The following is a 19,389-nucleotide window of genomic DNA, read 5'->3' on the forward strand; positions in this document are numbered from 1 at the left end:
CTTATTAAACCACGTGGTTCACTCACTGCACACCTAACTTACTTGTCAATCACCTGGTTTATCTACCGAACACATGACTCAAACACCACATCCCTGACTTCCACCAAACACCTGACTTTCTCACTAACTCTTAATTCATCCACCATAGGAGTAACACTCACCACACCCCACACACCTACTCTCATATCTGTCCTAACCACATTATTTACCACGAAGAATAACACTAAATATAGACACACAGGTAAAGTAAAAGGGAAAGCTGCCAATTCAAATTAGGAAATACAAATGTCTGTCAGGGATACGATAATTCTTGACAGCGAAACAAAAATTACAAGACCCAGGCAATTAGAAATACGAAGGTCTGAAAAAATATATATATATTTATATTTCGTCTGAAGCGTATTCATCACGAAAATGGAAGTACACTGACTCTAAAAACCTTATAGCCTACTTTTGTGCGGTGTAGCAATAGGAAGTAGAAAGAAGAGTAGTTTGATATGCAGGGCGAGATGAGACGTCAAGCTCGTGCGTAGCCTGAGAATGACACCTGTGGCGCATGGGTACGACATACAAACAAATCAGGTACGCCATAGCCAGGGCATCACGACACAGTGAGAGTGAAAGATAAAAGTATATATATATATATATATATATATATATATATATATATATATATATATATATATTCTATTCGTGTGTGTGTGTGTGTGTGTGTGTGTGTGTGTGTGTGTGTGTGTGTGTGTGTGTGTGTGTGTGAAATGAACTATGTGCGGAGGGGTAAACGGATATCGGCCCACGGAAGGGTTTCTCGTTTTTTTTTATAATTCCAGTCTACAAGGACTACTATTACTACCACCATCAACACCACTAATAATAATAACAATAAAACAAGTTATGTTGCATTATGTACAGCAAATGCCTGTTCCCCTCGCAGTGTATCACAAAAAAAAAAAAAAAACTAATTATGTCTTGCTTCGGGCTCTTATCCTTTCTGTGACCTTTCATCCGTGTTCCCCCATCATCCCCTCGTCCTTAGACACACCTTCTATCCCCCACCCCCCACTGAGGAAGAATTACCCTTTCATTACTGAGCAAGGCTAAAGGGTAGATTTATGTGGAACGGGTCGAGGCTAAGGGATAGCGAGGGGATGTGTTGCGGAGAGAGAGAGCGAGAGAGAGAGAGAGACAGACAGAGACAGAGAGAGACTGAATTTAAAGCTTTAGACGGGAAAGTTAAAGGCCGTTCGGAAAAGGAAAGATGCAATTATTTAAAACCATAAGTAGGTCGGCATATTGTTAGGTAGATGCGCGTAGAAATTTTTATCGAAGGTGGTGGTGATCACAGGGTAGCGTTGGAAAAGTGTTCTAAAGGACGCGAGGTAGATCCCGTTCTGTGGCAAAGAATAATTTAGGGGCTAAAATGGTTGATCTCAGGCTGTCGCGGGGAATAGTCTGGGGGTTAGAATGACTGATCCCAGACTGGCAGGGAATAGGGTGGGGGTTAGAATGAATGATCTCAGGCTGTGACAGGGAATAGCTTGAGGATCAGAATTTCGCTTTAAACATCCTGAACAGATCTTTCACATGACTCCAACGTGACTTACATACGTCCCCGTTAAAACCATCAGACTAGTTTTCGAACAACACTAGCATATACAGTAATTAGTACGTGCAGTGGGTATTAGTGTCTTATTGGTGGCATGCGAAGGTGTAAGATGCCATCTTCTGCGCGTACTAGGACTGTTAGACTTCAGGAATGAACTTTGTGGTTCATGTCTAGAGTCGCCAACATAAAAAGAGAAGAAAAGGAGACATTTCTAACAGAAGGTATAGATATTGTTGGAGATGTAGAATCGAGTGGTGTTGGGTAGATTTTCTGGGATGGAATTGCTGAAAGAATAAAACAGGTAAAAACATAAGGAGGTACAGAAAGTGGTATGGACGTGGTTAATACTAAAATTTGAGAAGCACTTTGAGGTGGATATGAGTGAGAGATAAACAAGCAAGTAGGTATGCAGACAGACGAGTAGGCAGATAGGCTGGCCGTCAGGTGAACAAAGAGACAGGTAGGGAGACAGATAAGTAAATTAGCAGGTTGGACGGGGCGCTGGTGAAGGTAGAAGCGTAGAGGCCTAAGACAACCTTGGAACTTCAAATGTACCGTCTAGTTTTTGCTGTCATAGGAGAAGGGAGAGAGAGAGGCCACGACAGGAGGAAGAGGAGATGGGCAAGACGGAGAAAAAGAGAAACACAGAAGAAGGAAGGCGATGTGAAAAATATGAGACATGTGTTACAACAGGAGAGTGAAAGAGAGCTGATGAGGAAGGTGTAACGATATATGAGATGAAAAAAATGTTAAAATGGGACTAGTTCAAAAGTGGGAACAGATGGCGAGAGAGAAAATTTAATGACTGAATTAGAGACGATAAAGATACAAAGTAGAGGTGCGGCATAACTGAAAAAAGACTTAAAGGTAGGGAGAGTGAGCAGCGACACACAATCCATAGCAAGAGACATACATGATAGAGACTGCGAGAAAGAAATAGCGACATACAACCCATAGCAGGAGACACATGAGTGCAGTAGAAGGGAACAACACAGAGACTGGAAAACTCAGCTCCCCCTTACGTCTCGGTGAAGAGTTTTCTGTAATACTGTTGATAATGCAGTATTTTATTCAACTAAAGAAGGATGGTTAATGCCACAACGATTATTAATTCTACTCTTACTACTGCCAAATAATTTTATTCAGCTTAGTGAAAGGTTCTGGCAGTGAAGGGGTTATTAATGGCTATATCTAACCCCTCCTTTCGAACTGTTTCTCCACAGTTGAATGAAATGGCAAGTTAGCAGTAAGCATAAAGTAACAGACACATCACAACACAGAAGAGTAGTTAGATGACTGGCGACTTCCTGACCTGGCGACCCCATCTGCCCAGGACCAAGTGGCGACTTTCATTCTTACGCGACAACCTGTTCTCCGATCATCTTGATGGCGCTTTTGGAATTTACGCCATCATGTTTAATGGCGGTTCTATATGGCATACGATGGTACGTATAAACCCGTTTTTATCGCTCCATGCCAAGGCGAACCGGCTGACATTTACTTGCCTTTAGCTTCAGTTTGTAAAAACTTGTCCATTCCCTGGCGGCATTTATCCTAGATTCCACAATCGTCCTTTAATATTTGGGAGAAATAAGTACTCAAGGCTTTTCTGATGAGAGTATGGTGTCCTCAGGCCCTGGCGGAATGACCGGAGAATAATCATTAGTGAAGACTACGGGAGGTCTGGTCTGTGTCGCAGTGAAGGTAGTGACGATGATGGTGGCCCTCACATGATGCTCTGTGGTCACGTTTGCTGACGTGTGGAGATAACTGTAGTGAGAAATGCTGTCTCATTTTTATTATTATTATTATCATTATTATTATTATCATGAACAGAGAAGAATCCGATGAATGACAGCCTGAAAATGTTGTCCATTCCAAAGAAAGAAGGAAAAGTAAAGTAATCATTAGGCTCAGTTTAATTCGAAATGCCTGAACGTATTATGCTTACAGTTTGTCGACTGTAACTCATACGCAGAGGAGAAAGACGGGTTGGGGATAACGTCTTTAAACTTCACCAGTTGTACATAATGAAGCACTGGGAGTAACAGTTAATTCCTCAATTACAGAGCTGGATAGAAAATAGCTGCATGGCTAGACGCGCAGTAAGTGTGTGGATAGAAGAGTACTGCGTGATCGTCTTAACGGGCATGCGAATAGGGAGTTTAGAAGAACAGTAACCAGTGTAACAGCAATATATGTTTGGTGATGTATGGTAAGGTGTATCTGGTGATGTTGGTGGTGTGCGGTGATGAGTGGTGATATCTGTTTGGAAAATGTGGTGGTATGCTGTGATGTCTGTCTAATGGTGTTGATAGTGTATGATATTTGTCTGGTTACACTGGTGATGTTTGGCTGGAGGTGTGTGGTGGTGTGCGACGACGCGTGGTGGTGTCTGTCTGATAGTGTCTGTGGTTGTGTCTAATGAGTAGTCGTGTCAGGTGATGTCTGCTTTGGCCCCAGGAACATCGGAAATGAACCCGGCGGACTGTAGCCTGAGGATGCCTTTTTGCAGCCTACCATGCCGCTTCTGGGTTATAGGGAGTTGAGGGACGTTTGTAGAAATGAATAAAGCACCGTGATCTGTGGTGGCGTTTGGTGCTGTGTAGTGGTGTCGTGTGCTGATATATGGTTGTGTTTAATCGTCACTGGTGATGTACAGTGATGTGTGGGTGATGCCTCGTGTTATTTGAGGGTGTGTCGTGGTGTGTGCTGAGGCTTACTTCTTTATGATTGTGTCTAGTGGTGTGGTGATAGTTGTCTGGTGATGTGTGGTGATAAGTTTCTGGTGGCGTGTGGTGATGTGTATGGTGAAAAATATGTGCTGGTGTGTGGTGAAGTGTGTGGTGACAAATTTCTGGTGATGTGTGGTAATAAGTGTGTGCAGTGACAGCGACCTTGACGCGGTGGTGTGAGGTGGTCAGCTCGTGCACACTCTACCTCACTAACCTTCATCCCATTCTCCAAGAGGCTGTAGTCTGACCAAAAAAAAAAAAAAAAAAAAAAAAAAAAAAAAAAAAAAAAGTACGTAAGGAATTCAGAAATCATTTGAAGAAAAAAAAAAAAAGAAGAATACGGGAGTAGTTGAAGGAGTAAATGAATTTTGGAGAAAGAAGGGAAAGGAATTACTGGGAGAGCGCAAACAACTAGAAATGTAATAGGAATGAAGAAAATGTTAGATACTAAATGTCGCTTTCAAAAAAAAAATATATATATAGGTTTCTTTGTATAACATATAGAAAATAAGCAAGAATGATCAGAAACTAAAGCAATACTACTACTACGACTAATAATAATAATAATAATAATAATAACAATAAAAACGTACGCCAATGTCAAAACTAATTTTCCTGCGCACGGTAAAGACTAACATACGAAAAACAATACCGCAGAAATACCTTCGCATAGCAAGGACCTCCTTACTCTAGATCACTTCCACTTTCACGTTCCCACACGAAGCACTCTGGCGATAGATTATAACTACAGCCCTCCTATTCAAAGTCATTTTCCCTTTCACTCGGCTTCCTTCCTTTCCCTTTCACCCTCGCGAAAGCACGCATGCACACGCACGCAAACGTGTTCTGGGTCGCGAACACAAATAATGGACTCCCTGTACTATTGTTATCGTGCCTACTGTGTGTACTTTTGTCGAGGAAAAGTGGCAGTTTTCAGGTGTTACAGTACGTGCGCAGGGTTAAGAGGCTGGAGCGTGGTAGCTGTTGAGGCAATGTTGATAGCAGTTATTGCGATGGTGACGCAGGTGGTTGTGATGGTGGTTGTGGTTGTGATGGTTGTTGTGGTGGTGACTGTGGTTGTGACACTGGAGACTGCAATGGTAGTAATGGCGTTGGTGGTCATGATGATGGTGATGAGAGTGGTTGTGATTACGGAGATGTCAGAAACCGAGATGATGGTTTAGATTATGACTGTACTGGAATACCTGGTGGTGATGGTGACTGCAAAGAACAGTGTCATCAGCTATATCATTATATCGTACATATAACTCAACATATACCGACATTTTTCTTATCCCCACCTGATCATATTTCTTTCGCATGAATTTTTCTGAGTGCGGCCATATTTTATTTCTAATAGCAAACGGCTTTTACAAGATAATGAACGTTAGTTTTAATAAGTTCTATTTCAGTAGTTTAACTTTAGATATGTCTTGACCGAAATGGTGGTAGTGATTTCAATGATGCATTAGTAACCGTGTAATAATAACAATCATCATCATCATCATCATCATCATCGTAAAATTACTGCGGAGATATAGTGACAGAAAACGTAGAAACGGCTTGCGTGGCTAATGAGTTCAGACTACCGCATTTAAAAAGAACAAGAACAAAGCCCTCATAAAATTCTGGTGTGTATGCCAGAGAAGGGGCTGTTCATTGAGTATCATATTAATCATTCACTGTCTTTATTGTTATGTAAGGTCTTCCACTTCACCTTCGACCGCATACTTCCTTCTTCCTTTCACTCTCACTTGGCTCTATGCAGGTTTCTAAACTTTCACCCCTTCTGCGTTAAGTCGAGTTCAGGGGACTAACTCTGTTCACTTTCCATTCAGTTTCCTTCTCATATTCATTTTCTTTTAAATACTTCCTTTCTTCTCTTGCTTCTCACACCATACTGTTTCATTTAGTTCATCCTTCTCACGGTATCTAATGGGTGCATGCGTGGTGTTGTCATTTCGCTTCTCAAAACTTCACATTCTCCAAACTTCATCTTTTACAAGTCTGCTTCCATTCTTAAACAGGTCAGGCGCTGTCAGACGTGGAGCAAAATCAGCAACTGCTTCCTGACCTTGGCCAATTATTCAAGTGATATCAATATTGCGCCACATCCCGCCACTCTGTCGATCATAAGGAGGGTCAGAGACTGATACCTGCTGGCCCGTCAGTCTTGTTTACACAGGACACCAGTTTTCCTTGTTATGACGGGAAAATGCGATTATCATGTTAGTGATATCTTAGCTTCTAATATAATCGTGTTTTTCTTTTAAATAACTTTAGAGTGCAATACCGCCTACACTGTTAAGTGCCGTGGCGGAAAGACTGTGTACATTAAAAATGTTAATATCACATATAACCATGCATGAACAGTTTTCCGTTTCTATGAATCATGTATAATGTGTTAGCGACAAATACTGACTAAATATATACTTTCCTAGGGTCCATAGTTGTTCAATAATGCCAAGGCCCAACTACTCGGATAAAGCAATGTTTCCAAATTTTCAGATTATATCAGAAAAACTGGCCAAAAGACCACAACTGTGACAAACATTTTGGCAGCGTTGGCATGGACATTGGACAATATTTACAGTACTTATATACACGCGATGAGAAAAATTCTCGTCTAAAGAATAATCTGCTTCAAAATAGACTTGTGACAAAGAATCATCGCACATGTCAGTGACTGAGCCTCTCAGTACCACGACAGACGCAGTGAGCTATACAGTAATCCATAGGTAGGCTATCCTGTTTTAATTTTTTTAAATCTTTGTTCCCCTCTCACAGGAGTCTGATAGTGACGCGGCTCCTTAACTGCGCAGCAGCTGGGCAATCCTACCCTGAACCATTCTTATGTAATGGGAGAGGGAGGGGCTGAGGGTTCTGGTTGGGTGGGGACCATTGTCAACTATACAGTGGCTGTAGATGTTATATAACCAGCTCAACTGGAGGGCACTTTTAGAGAATATGTTTGCGAGCTAGTCATTTCACTTTCATTGTAACATCACACCAGCTACTAACAACAAAATAACCATAGCCAAGAATAGCTTGGACACTTCACATTAATACGTCACAGTCAGCAAGGAGGACAGAGCTCACCAGTAACTTCATGTTGCCGCCTCGGAGTCTCAAGCTGGAGTACACAGCGGCCTTGGCTGGTACGGGTTATATCATCTCTCCCCACCACCAGGGGGCCGACTCTTCCACCTGGCGCGGCACCTTCCCCCCACCTCCCTCACACACCACGCTATCGCCCCTCCCCCTCCCTCTACCCTTCAAACAAATAAACGTACACCTTCAGCTCCTCACACTGATTATTTTTTTTATCATAAAAGCATTACTAACCTAAGTTCTATTTTCTTCAATTAGTACATCAATCACATCGAGCCTTCTTTCTAAGTACCCTCCAGTAAAGACAGGCGTATAAGTCTTTTTGCTGTCCATAGATCATAATATGCATCAGAATAATAAGAATACGTAGGTGAGGGTGGGAGAACATAATTTATTCAGAGATACCTGTGCTATCTTCAACCATCATTTGATTCTCTCCCTAGATATTATTTGATTTTTTCCGTGGTTTTATACTGATTTCAAAGCTTCCACTTCATTTACGTTCTTATCATAGTCAGAAAAAACATATCAGGTTAACATGGAAGTCATTAATATCACTCATATCTCAAGGACGGGAGCTTTGTTTTGGTGTGGGGCAGGGTGGGGTGGTGACGTCAGAACAACGGCCGCCCTACGCAAAAACGGTGGTTCTGGGCCAAGCAACATGAAACAAGGAAGAAACTCGTGACTGGAGGCTGATGTTAAGAAATGCCAGGTTGTGTCTCCTCTATCCCGTTACCCAGGGTCAAGGTGATGATGTAGAACAATGGACGCATTAAATGTATGTTTTTATTTTTCTCTCCAAGTTTGTTCTTCTAAGGGAATTAATTCTCCGTCACCCCTAAATATGCGGTAGTAATTGCATATGAGTTGTCTTTATATAAAAGGTCGATACATTCATGAGAGAGATAATAATTAAAAAAAAAAAAAAATGGTGGATGGAGAGAGAGAGAGAGAGAGAGAGAGAGAGAGAGAGAGAAACATTGCATTTCGTTATATAACCTCATTTTAGTATGCGTTGCCAAACTTTCAAGACTTACGAGTCATAACAATTCTGAGATATTCGAGAACAACAAGGGATTGAAAACTTTCATCTTATAACAGACCTACACAAACCTACGTTCACACTGTTAGTACATTTATTTGTCGCCTAAATAAACATTTGGAAAATAATGCAGACGATCATAAATGATTATTTTCTTGCGACCTGTGTTGTTTGGATAATGTACCGTAGAGCCAATGTCATTATTACTGGTAACAGATAACGGAAGAACTGATAATAAGTTACAGAGCTGCAATGCGACTCACGAACACGGCTCTGCCACCCCTGTTATATACCTACAGGCTTTAGTCACATAAGGATGTTGTAGGACTCTTGTTTTGTGTGTGTATTTCTGTCTGTCTAGCCCTCATTCCTTTTAGCAAAGAAGTATATGCACACTATGCTCCTATAACTCTAACCTGGCTAAAGATGACATCTCCATCTTGATTGCCGAGTACTAGCAGTAGAGTGACACTAAAATATGACGCTATTCACAGAGACGAACTATGTGAAGGTTGTGGAGCTGTTGTGTAGCCTTTTTCTGTCACTGAGCTACGAGAAACAAACTGGAAGAGGATGAAAATCTAAACCAAGTTGGAGTAAAATGAATGTTGTCTTCAGCCACCGGTAACAAACACGCCCACAAAAAGAGTATCAGCATGCACGCACCACTGGGCGACAGGCTGGGAACAATGACCACTCCGTACTCCACAAAGAACAGCTACAAAGATCAAGAGAACGAACACACACACACACACACACACACACACACACACACACACACACGACTTCAATGCCATTACGGTTGTTATCCTGGGCTGGGGAAATTAGAAATTAAGGAAAAATAGTCATGTAACTCATGAGGAGAAAAAAAAATGTAAAAAGAGATCGAATAGGCTTTAGTGGTGATGTTTTACTTTTGTGTTAATTGCACCAATGTCCTTGATAATTTGAAGATATTATATATATATATATATATATATATATATATATATATATATATATATATATATATATATATATATATATATATATATATATATATATATATATATGTTTCCCCACTTCATATAATATGAAGGATTGTAGTGACTAAGGAAAGAATTCAACAATGCATGTAAGCGGCTGTGTCATTGGCATTCAGCAGTGTATCATTATGGGTGGAGGTAAGTGATAATTAGTAGGGAGATCCATTTAAATGGCTGGTTTCCTGGTTGTAGTACGTACAAGATAATGAGTGGATGTAGACCTGATTATAAGTTAAACACTTACTCCTATACTGCATGTTGGTAATACTGTTGTTACCCTTTACCCATTCAATCCGTTGATATAAATTTCAGCTTATTCTTGCTGCTGTCATATGATTTTATTTAGCTCTGGAGAGACGTTTCGAATCAGAGATATCAGATACAACATTCATTAATCCTTTCACTATTGGAGCTTTGCTGGACGGTATGCTAACTTAAGTTACCTGGTGGTGGCAGAAATGAAATTAAAAATGTGTCATTGAATGGAATAGTTTAAATTCACCCAGCCGGTCGTATTGTGATTAGCCTCCCAACATTATTTATTGCATTAGTTAAAGGAACAGAGCACAGAACCTACATAAGACGGTAAGTTACGGTAAATTATCTCAGGGATCCAGGTCTTTGTCTTCAAAATGCTAGTGCTGAAATGGAATCACGGAAGGTGCTTCATGCCGCAATGCCGCTACCTTCTGAACATTGTTTTTATTTTTCGACAGGCATGCTCTCCAAAGGTTAGAAAAAAAAAATCTTTATTTTTCAAAGTTTTTGCGAAGAAAGGATAAACACTGCTTTGGAGGTGTAGGGAAAACAGAAATCAGCATTAAGTCCCAACCATTAACCACTTGAATCCGGTGACTTTAAACATTATTCTTGCTATCATCAGACAATTTTATATAGTTCTGGGGGACAGGTTTCGCGTTGATAGGGTTTAATGAAAAGATTTTCCAACCATCTCAGTGCGAAAATTTCCCTCAGAATTAAGAATCATCTAAGGGTAACTAAGAATCACATGAAAAACTGGCCATCACAGTGAAAAGGCTAAGGAATCTTTTGGGCTGCTGTAGGTTGGGCTATAAAGACCAATAGAAGCGGTTGGTTTTTGGTGTGGCAGGCGGTGGGCTCTGCGGCAGACTACCCACCTTGCATAACTTCCTGAACCAGCCACTTTCCTCCACACGACCTTATCAGTACATCATCCTCTTCTCTCCTCTGTTGTGAATATCCATCTGTAATTCTCTCGCGTTTAAACACTTCTCTTATTCCTTTCCTGATCTGTTTCCTTCTAGTTTGTTTTCTCTGGACTTCCATTACTTTTCCTTCCCATACCTCATCGTCCCTCCCCAGTTTCGCCACCCTCACCTGCTCACCAGTTCTTCCCTGCGACCTTTCTCCTCTCCCCTACTACCTGACCCTTCACTTTCCCTCCACGTTCTTCTAACCCTCTCCTTTCTCTCTTTGCCATTTCTCCCTCCTAGTACTGTACATTTGCTTCTCACATACATACATCTTTTGATGCTATACTGTTAGTTTTCCGTCACGATTTTCAGTCTGCCGTTTCATCCTCATTTCTACTCAGTTGATAACTGCTCATATCAACACGATGAATTCATTTATTTTCTTTAGCCACAGCTTTACAAACTTAAAAAATAATCATGAATTTTACTGTTACAGACTGATGAAAGCTGATGACGTGAGACAAAATTCACCTTTTCTAGTCATCGTCAATCATTTTAGCTAATCAGCGCACCTTCATTCACCAGTGATTAAGTAGCAGGTAGCAAATCGTTTTCTCATTGTTTCGCCAATAGATCATTAAAATGTCAAGGACATGATTAGTGACAGAGGAGGGAAGGTGAGAAGGAGGGACGATTTTATCTATGAAGACACTCCATGCATTAATACGCGATCGTTCGAATTATGAACACAATCAGAAATTTTCCATCTGGCAAAGGGTGCAGTGACGTAGTATGGTGTCATACGGCGTAAATGATCTGGACTACAGTAGCCTAACCTCTGGCTCTCCCGTACCGCAAGGCCACCTAAAACTTTAATGGGGAGGTGGGGTATAAGGGTCTGGCTGTTATTGTTGTGCATATATATACTAACGACAGATTGTATTAATGTCGAAGCACCCTCACCCGTGTGTGAATCTGAAAGGAAAAATGCCATAATTACGTGACGGTCACACACCTATAGGCGAGGTGGGTTCAAGCTCCTACACAGATGAGGGTGCTTTACAGTATGATGTTATTACAACATGGCTGGTGTCGTCTCATGTATTTTAATCTCCAAACGATTTTCTTAAACTCAAGGGAAACTCTTCTTACTGAAAGGTTTAAAAAATTGTGTGAAAATACTGAAATAGAAAACAAAGCCGATGAAGGAAGGAGAAGGCAGGAAGGCAACAGAGAATAAGCTTCGAAGGGGAAAAGAAAATAAAGGCAGGATGAAGATGTGAAGGAAAAAAGGCACATTGGCAGATGGAAGCAGATGTGGAGAAGGAAGAGGCAGGAGGAGAGAGAAACGGAAGCGAAATGGTGGAGGTGGTGAAAGGGAGGGAGGGAGGGAGGCAGAGGAGGGGGAGGGAAGGGGAGGAGAAAGTTGTTGTGAGGAGCAGGAAAAAGAACACTGAGAAGGTGCGACCAATTAACCTCGCAATATCTACCTGTACTTGTACCTTTCTCTTTTTGCTCTCTCTCTCTCTCTCTCTCTCTCTCTCTCTCCTTTCACTCCTGCAATCTATCTGTCATTTTTTTCCGGCTCCTCTTTCTCAGTCTTTTCCTTCGTTGTCTACATATTATTATTTTGTATTTCTATATTCCATTATTTTCCTTCTTTGCTGTGCTGTTGCTCGTCTTATTGCAGTAATTTCCTCCTCACACTGACAAACTTTCTCTTACATTTTCCCTCTATACGATTTCTCTTTCCATCTCTTTCCTTCCCAAGAGAATATTTATTTTTGCTGTCTCCTTCCAAGCTTTAGTATGCATCTCTCTCTCTCTCTCTCTCTCTCTCTCTCTCTCTCTCCTTATATATGACCCTGGCCCTATAGCACACTGCCACAAGGTCGTAGTGTCGGTGTAAGTGTTTAAATATACAGGCGCCGGAACCTCCACTTTCACTCTCGGTTCTACGGCGGTGTGATGTGTGCGGGGGGAGGAGGGAGGGAGGGAGGGTCGGTCTAGGGGAAGAGACTATAGCATGGAAAAGTGACACACAAAAATATGGAAGGCAATATGTACTGTATGGCTGTAAAAAGCAAGCCAGAGAAGTATGCAAAATATCAAGTTTGCGACAGATTTCTATTGGATATACAAAACTACCTAGCCACCTATATAAGGCAATATGTACGGGGAAGAAGTCTATTGCATCGACGAGTGACTTAGATAACTACGCAAAACTGTATGTATAGACACCTATGTAAGGCACTATGTATGGGTCAGACGTCTTTAACATGGAAAAATGACCTAGAGAATTATACAAGGTTATCTGTATGTCTCAGAATTCTACACCATGGAAAAGTGACTTGGACAGCTACTGTATATAAGGCAAGGTGTATGGGTGTATACTAGAGGGGGTAACGAAAAGAGGGTGGTTGGTTTTGGTAATGTGTGTGTGTGTGTGTGTGTGTGTGTGTGTGTGTGTGTGTGTGTGTGTGTGTGTGTGTGTGTGTGTGTGTGTGTGTGTGTTTCCCGATGTAAGGGAAGTGTGGCGGGGAGGAGGTAGAAAAAAGAGGTGGGGGATTAGGAGTGAGCAGAATGAACCGAGACTGTGGCAAGCTGTAGGACAGGGTAGGGACAACACACCCTGTGAAGATGGGTGTTATTAAGTTGACTGATAAGATTGTGGTGATGATTTGTATAGAAACTTTCTCGAAGAACCAGAACTGCAAGAACTAGAAGAAAGCACGTACATATCGCTCTCAGATACCAGACGTTTCGATAGTTTAATATTTTAGATGAAGAATTTGACGCTACCGATACCACTTCCCATAACAGCATCACTATTATGATCAATAATATCATCAGGATAATCACTCAGAATGGCACCACAGTAATCACAGTCGTCTGTTACATCACAGTAACCATTAGCTGCAAAAATATAACATGTAAAACTAATATCTTTATCCTCATCACTTCATCCATAGAATGATCTTATTTACCATCCGCATTGCAATAGTTCCGTTAACATTATTAACTTATACGAGGTAAGTCATGTCCTTCAGGCTTATATTTAATTACTGACACGATGTAACTTTTTCCTTGAGAATGTGGAAGTAGTAACCGTTATCATCTTCAAGGTAACTACTTATCCCTGACAGGCGCCACTTGATGAGCTGATGAAGGTGATCCACTGTGGGCTCATATAAGCCTCACCCAGCAACTCACAAATAAATCTCGCTCGATCCTGACAGGCATGTTATGAGGTCTGGGTGGACTGCAAAAGACGAACGTCCAACCAGAAACAGTTCCTTATTTACTGTTTTTGACAAAGACACGGGTAGGGAAACACATACAAGCTGCTACAGAACATGTAATATCGTAGTCAGGTCTTGTTACTTCATCACAAGACATTTCTGAACGGTTCAACATGTTCAGTGACATATGCTTGACGAGTGAAGACTACAGAATTTAGTCCAATATACCATCATTTTATACAATTCTTTCTATTCAGAGCTAACATACCAACACTTAATAAAATTATCCTTCCCAGTGCCTCTGAGCGTATAATTGGTGAAAACTAAGCAAAATATAGTTATAGGAGTGCATATGGACGGAAAGTAAGAGATGGAGGCCTTGGTTTACTCTCGTAGTCTTCGTGCTGGTAACAATCGGATGAAGAAATCTGATTTACGACACGCAAATCTTTTTTACGTCAGCATAGTGACTATTCAGGTATGTTGTATTCCGTGGCGCTGAGAAATCGTGCACCATGACTTGTAAGTGTCGTGTTTTGTTTTCGTAAGCACTACGCTAAATATGTGACTGGTATTCAAGTGCAACAACTGGCTTCATCCATTTTCTCGCTCACCTTGACTTCCTGATGAAAAAAAAAAAAAAAAATCCAGGAAAAAAAGAAAGCAACTTTAGCTATTACTGCTGAATTATTATGGCAGCTCGTAGCGTACGGGAGGCTCGGATTAATACGGTATCACACTTTTTAGATGCTGATAAGCATCTCATCTCACTCATTCACTTACTGGCTATGTACAGTATGTAATTAAGGGACCATGTTGTAGACAGGTAAGGGCCAAAGTTTTAGTGTACTAGTGCTTTCAGAGAGTTTTAATCTAATTTTTGGGGGGCAGCAGATCAGAGGTGAGGGTTACTTGGCAAAAGTCAGCTTAAGCAGTTTAGATCCAAGTTAGCTAAAACTTGGTGAAATGGTTTAGGATCAGCCAAGGATGAAGGATTCGATTTTAAGAATAACCTGTCAAACGTCTAAGTTACAAAGAAGGTCAATGCTTGACCTGGGTGTGTTGTAATGAACTAGTATTTACTTGATGATGAGGTCAGTATCGAGGGTGCTTACCTGCACATTTTTTGTTACCTTCCACTGATCAAGCTTCATATTCAACCTTTCGCCGACTGAGGATTTGTGTTGAGTTTAGGCTGAAGCTAAGTACCTCCGTGCGTAGAATTATGTAGAGTTTCACACCCAGGCATTGCTCTGATAATAAATATAGTCCAGTGGGAGAATAAGGTAATAAAATACGAGCTCTAATAGTGGTGAGGTTTATGATAACATTCCAAGTTCTTCACTTGGCGAGGTCTCCCTTAAGCTGAGTAAAATAAATTATCTTGCGGTTGCTACAACGGAATACTAAACAATATCATTGTACTGATGGGTTTACCGAGACCTGTTAACTCCAACAAGATTTTTCACATTAATTGAATCATATCGTTTAAGGATAGTGTAATAAAATATGAGATGTTATCGTTGTAAAGAGGTGAATCTAATGTTCTGTGAAGCAAGTTACGATCAGGCACTGGATATCATCAGCTTACTGGATGTGTCACGCCATTCATGCAGCCAAGACATGACCACATGGACTGAACACTGTGATAAGTGTGAGGAGAATGACCTCCCTTTGTGGGTCAGAAACAGTCTTGGTCAACCCACAGCTTGAGTCAGCACCTCATTACGTAAAAACCTGAGCACTGAACCATATCGGTAATGATACATGCTTTTCCCTGCACTTGCGGTAAAAGAAAAATGTGGGAACGAAATATGTTTGTGGCTCTATCTCCTCTCTGTCTCTCTACCTTTATATATATATATATGCACATACACATATTAGAGTACATAAAACTTCATGACTGAAGAACATGTGCGGTACGTCTCAGCCAGATTGTGTGTGGGTGTGTGGGGGTTGTCCATGCATGTGTGCGTGAATGTGCAGGCTTGAAAATGTGTGTGTGTGTGTGTGTGTGTGTGTGTGTGTGTGTGTGTGTGTGTGTGTGTGTGTGTGTGTGTGTGTGTGTGTGTGTGTGTGTGTGTGTGTGTGTGTGTGTGTGTGTGTGTGTGTGTGTGTGTGTGTGTGTGTGTGTGTGTGTGTGTGTGTGTGGACTGCAAGAGATGCTCACCACAATCAGCTGATATACAGGGTGGAGTCAAAAGGTTTCCGTCTCATCAGTTTTTCTCCCATTTACTCATTGTAGTCTTTCTTCACTGCTGTGTCGCATCTCTCTCTCTCTCTCTCTCTCTCTCTCTCTCTCTCTCTCTCTCTCTCTCTCTCTTCCTAAACTGTTATTTCACTGGTCACTGCTCTTCTAAATTGTCTGTTCGCATCCCTCTTTCTTACCACAGACGGCATTACCCAACTAGAATACACTCTCATCGCTATTCTGTCCGGCTCCCTTATGCAATAGTTAGCGGACAGTCCTTCATATATGCAACTGGTTAACACTAAAACGATCTTCGTTGATCTGTATTTCCCCTCAGCCCATACTTTCCAATATTTTTAAATGTGTCTAGGCATGCAGAAAAGAACGGCGTTTGATTCTGGCACTGAGCATTTCTCCGGAAGGGACAAATTTATGATACTTTTCTAATGGAAGGTAGAAGCCCCTGAACTCAAATTAACATGTGACTGTTGAGTAAGGGCTGAGTAATTATTCACGGCAGCAATGCACATGCAAAACAAATTATAGCAAATAGTGCTGTTGTTGTACGTGAAAGGCACAAGGTTGTAGCGACCCAAGAGCAGGTGTGGTCACGGTGCGCTTCCTCTCACAAGCACAATATTGTCCCTATCACGTAACCCGTCCCAGCCTCACATGTCTTCACATGCCAGGCAGATGACAGCGTAGCTTGAAGTCAGGTCTTTGTAATATCTAATTCTGAATCAGTGTGTGCGAGTGAAACTGTCGTGTCTTTCAGTGACAGAATTTAGGAGCACAACAGCATTAAGCATACAACACAGACTAGGAATGTCCAGGCGTCTAATAGTCTTTATATGAGAGAGAAGGATTTGATTCTTCAGATTCCGCTAGAAGGTAGACAGGAATGAAAATGAATGGCCGCAGCTGTGTTGTGATTGGGATACTTCGAGATCTCTTTATCGCCGCCAACCAAAATGTAGTAATCCAGTTATTTGGCAGAAATAAATAAATAAATAAAACACACACACACACACACACACACACACACACACAAACACACACACACACACACACACACACACACACACACACACACACACACACACACACACACACACACACACACACACACACACACACACACACGAGAACACTGATAATGTCCCCTACATGGCAATTTAAAAATTACCTGACTGATAGTTGGAAAGAAAACAAAAAAGAAAAGACCAAAGGTTAGTGAGAGAACCTTTGTAAAGACAATATCGACTGAGGAGATTATGTGCGACTGTGACTAAGGTTTTGATACTGAAAGTTGGTAGCATGAACGACTATAATTCTCACCGACAAGGAGAGTATGTTTTCACCCCTGTTTGTTTGTTTATTTGTTTGTCTGTGAGCAGGATTACTCAAAAACCAAAATAAAGATTTGGACCAAATTTCGTGGGTGGATAGCCTATGTCCCAGGGAAGAGTCGATTAACTTTGGGGGCTGATCCGGATCGTAGTACAGATCCTGGTTCCGGAAAACGCTTTTTGCGAAACCCTAATCGGTGATGAGAAAACCTAATCCAGTATGAAGGGTGATTTGGAAATTACGTTGCCCTTGTCGGAGAGATACGCTCCACTGAGTTCCCCTGTAGTTATATAAAGAAAACAGCCAATAACCTTCGTAAGGTCTTGGGGGAGGAGAATTTTAAATGACACGCTAGTAAAATATACAGTATACTTGTATGTTGCGTGTGTGTGTGTGTGTGTGTAATTCACCGGGTCGGTCAGGATCACTTGATGGTCGTGATCGTCAGCTTTTACCCTCCCGGAAGGGAGCTGAGAGCTGATATAGTCCGATCTAAGGGCAAGGCTATAACCTTCACATACGCACACACCCGTCCCCTTGCTGAAGGGGGACAGTAACCACCCACTTCGTCAGTGAAACTTTTCGCAACCTGAGCGAGGCGCGAACTCCCGTCCACCAGGTGGCAAGCGAGAACGTTACCACTGCACCAGCGAGCGGTGTGTGTAATTTACCGGGTCGGTCAGGATCACTTGATGGTCGTGATCGTCAGCTTTTACCCTCCCGGAAGGGAGCTGAGAGCTCATATAGTCCGATCTAAGGGCAAGGCTGTGACCTTCACACACGCACACACCCGTCCCCTTGCTCAACGGGGACAGTAACCACCCACTTCGTCAGTGAAACTTTTCGCAACCTGAGCGAGGCGCGAACTCCCGTCCACCAGTTGGCAAGCGAGAACGTTACCACTGCACCAGCGTGCGGTGTGTGTGTGTGTGTGTGTGTGTGTGTGTGTGTGTGTTCTGGAATTTCCCTGAATTTCATATCATTATTCATTCTATTATATATACCGTACTGTACATGTCTAAACTTCCCTTTAAATATTCTGGATCCACCTTTCAGACTGTTATGTGTACCACAAGCAAAGAAATTATTGTCTGCTCTAATTTTCTCTCTTAAAAGTGGAGAAGTTCTGGTTGTTGCCTCTCGATGTAGCTTAGTATCTTTCAATCGTCTTAATTTATCAGTTGTGTGATTACTAAATCTTTTCGATACAATTAGTGGCACATGACCGCTAGCAGTTACAGTACACTGTTCTCTTTAGTTTGTATTAAAGAATCGTTTTCTTTGAAACATTAGAAAAGAAAAACGATTGTTAGTACAGTAACTTGGTTATTTCCCAAATATATCTCTCCCGATTTCCTTCGCTCTTGATTTCATGGAATAAGGATTCTCTTTAATTCTCCCCCCCCCTCTCCTCTCTCTCTCTCTCTCTCTCTCTCTTTCGCCACATATTTTCCTTTTATATGGAATAAAAAAAGATTGGCCATGTGGAGAGGATGCAGCATGAAAGGCTAACTAGAAGTATGTTGTATTAGGTGGATGTGGACACGGGGAAAGGGTGACCGAGGATGGGATAGAAGGATGGGGTGGAGAGATACATGAGAGGAATGTGTGCGTTGGAGGTGGGGGGGGGGGAGTAGCCAAATGACAGAGGACAGGGGCATGGAGGCGATTTGTATGCGGCCACCCCTTACATTAGAAAGTTGTCTGGCTACAGATAGACAGACAAACAGACTGCTTTATGCACACGAATATTTTTGTTTCAATTGTATGTTCATGACTAAGTACTTGTGCTCCTTACATCTTCCTCTATTGTGTTAGTTATTTCTCTTCATTATTCATAGAGTTTTGTTTTAGTCTCTTATCAAAATTACTGTTTTTACACAGTTCCCCAGTATATTTTGTACCAGGT

The 19,389-nt window shown here is 41.6% G+C and overlaps 1 protein-coding gene across 1 annotated transcript in view; it reads right to left on the reverse strand.

The window, feature by feature from the left end:
* Positions 1-7,468, reverse strand: part of LOC145393455 (uncharacterized) — a 17,098-nt gene extending 9,630 nt beyond the window's left edge. Inside the window, exon 1 of the mRNA XM_080267554.1 lies at positions 7,441-7,468. Coding sequence (XP_080123680.1) covers positions 7,441-7,452 — 12 coding nt within the window. The 5' untranslated portion in view covers positions 7,453-7,468. The remainder of the gene's footprint in view (positions 1-7,440) is intronic.
* Positions 7,469-19,389: the final 11,921 nt, after the last annotated feature.

The sequence above is a fragment of the Coenobita brevimanus genome, chromosome 24, assembly GCF_032717465.1.
Source record: "Coenobita brevimanus isolate Jiangsu-jjx chromosome 24, ASM3271746v2, whole genome shotgun sequence".
Taxonomy (NCBI): domain Eukaryota; kingdom Metazoa; phylum Arthropoda; class Malacostraca; order Decapoda; family Coenobitidae; genus Coenobita; species Coenobita brevimanus.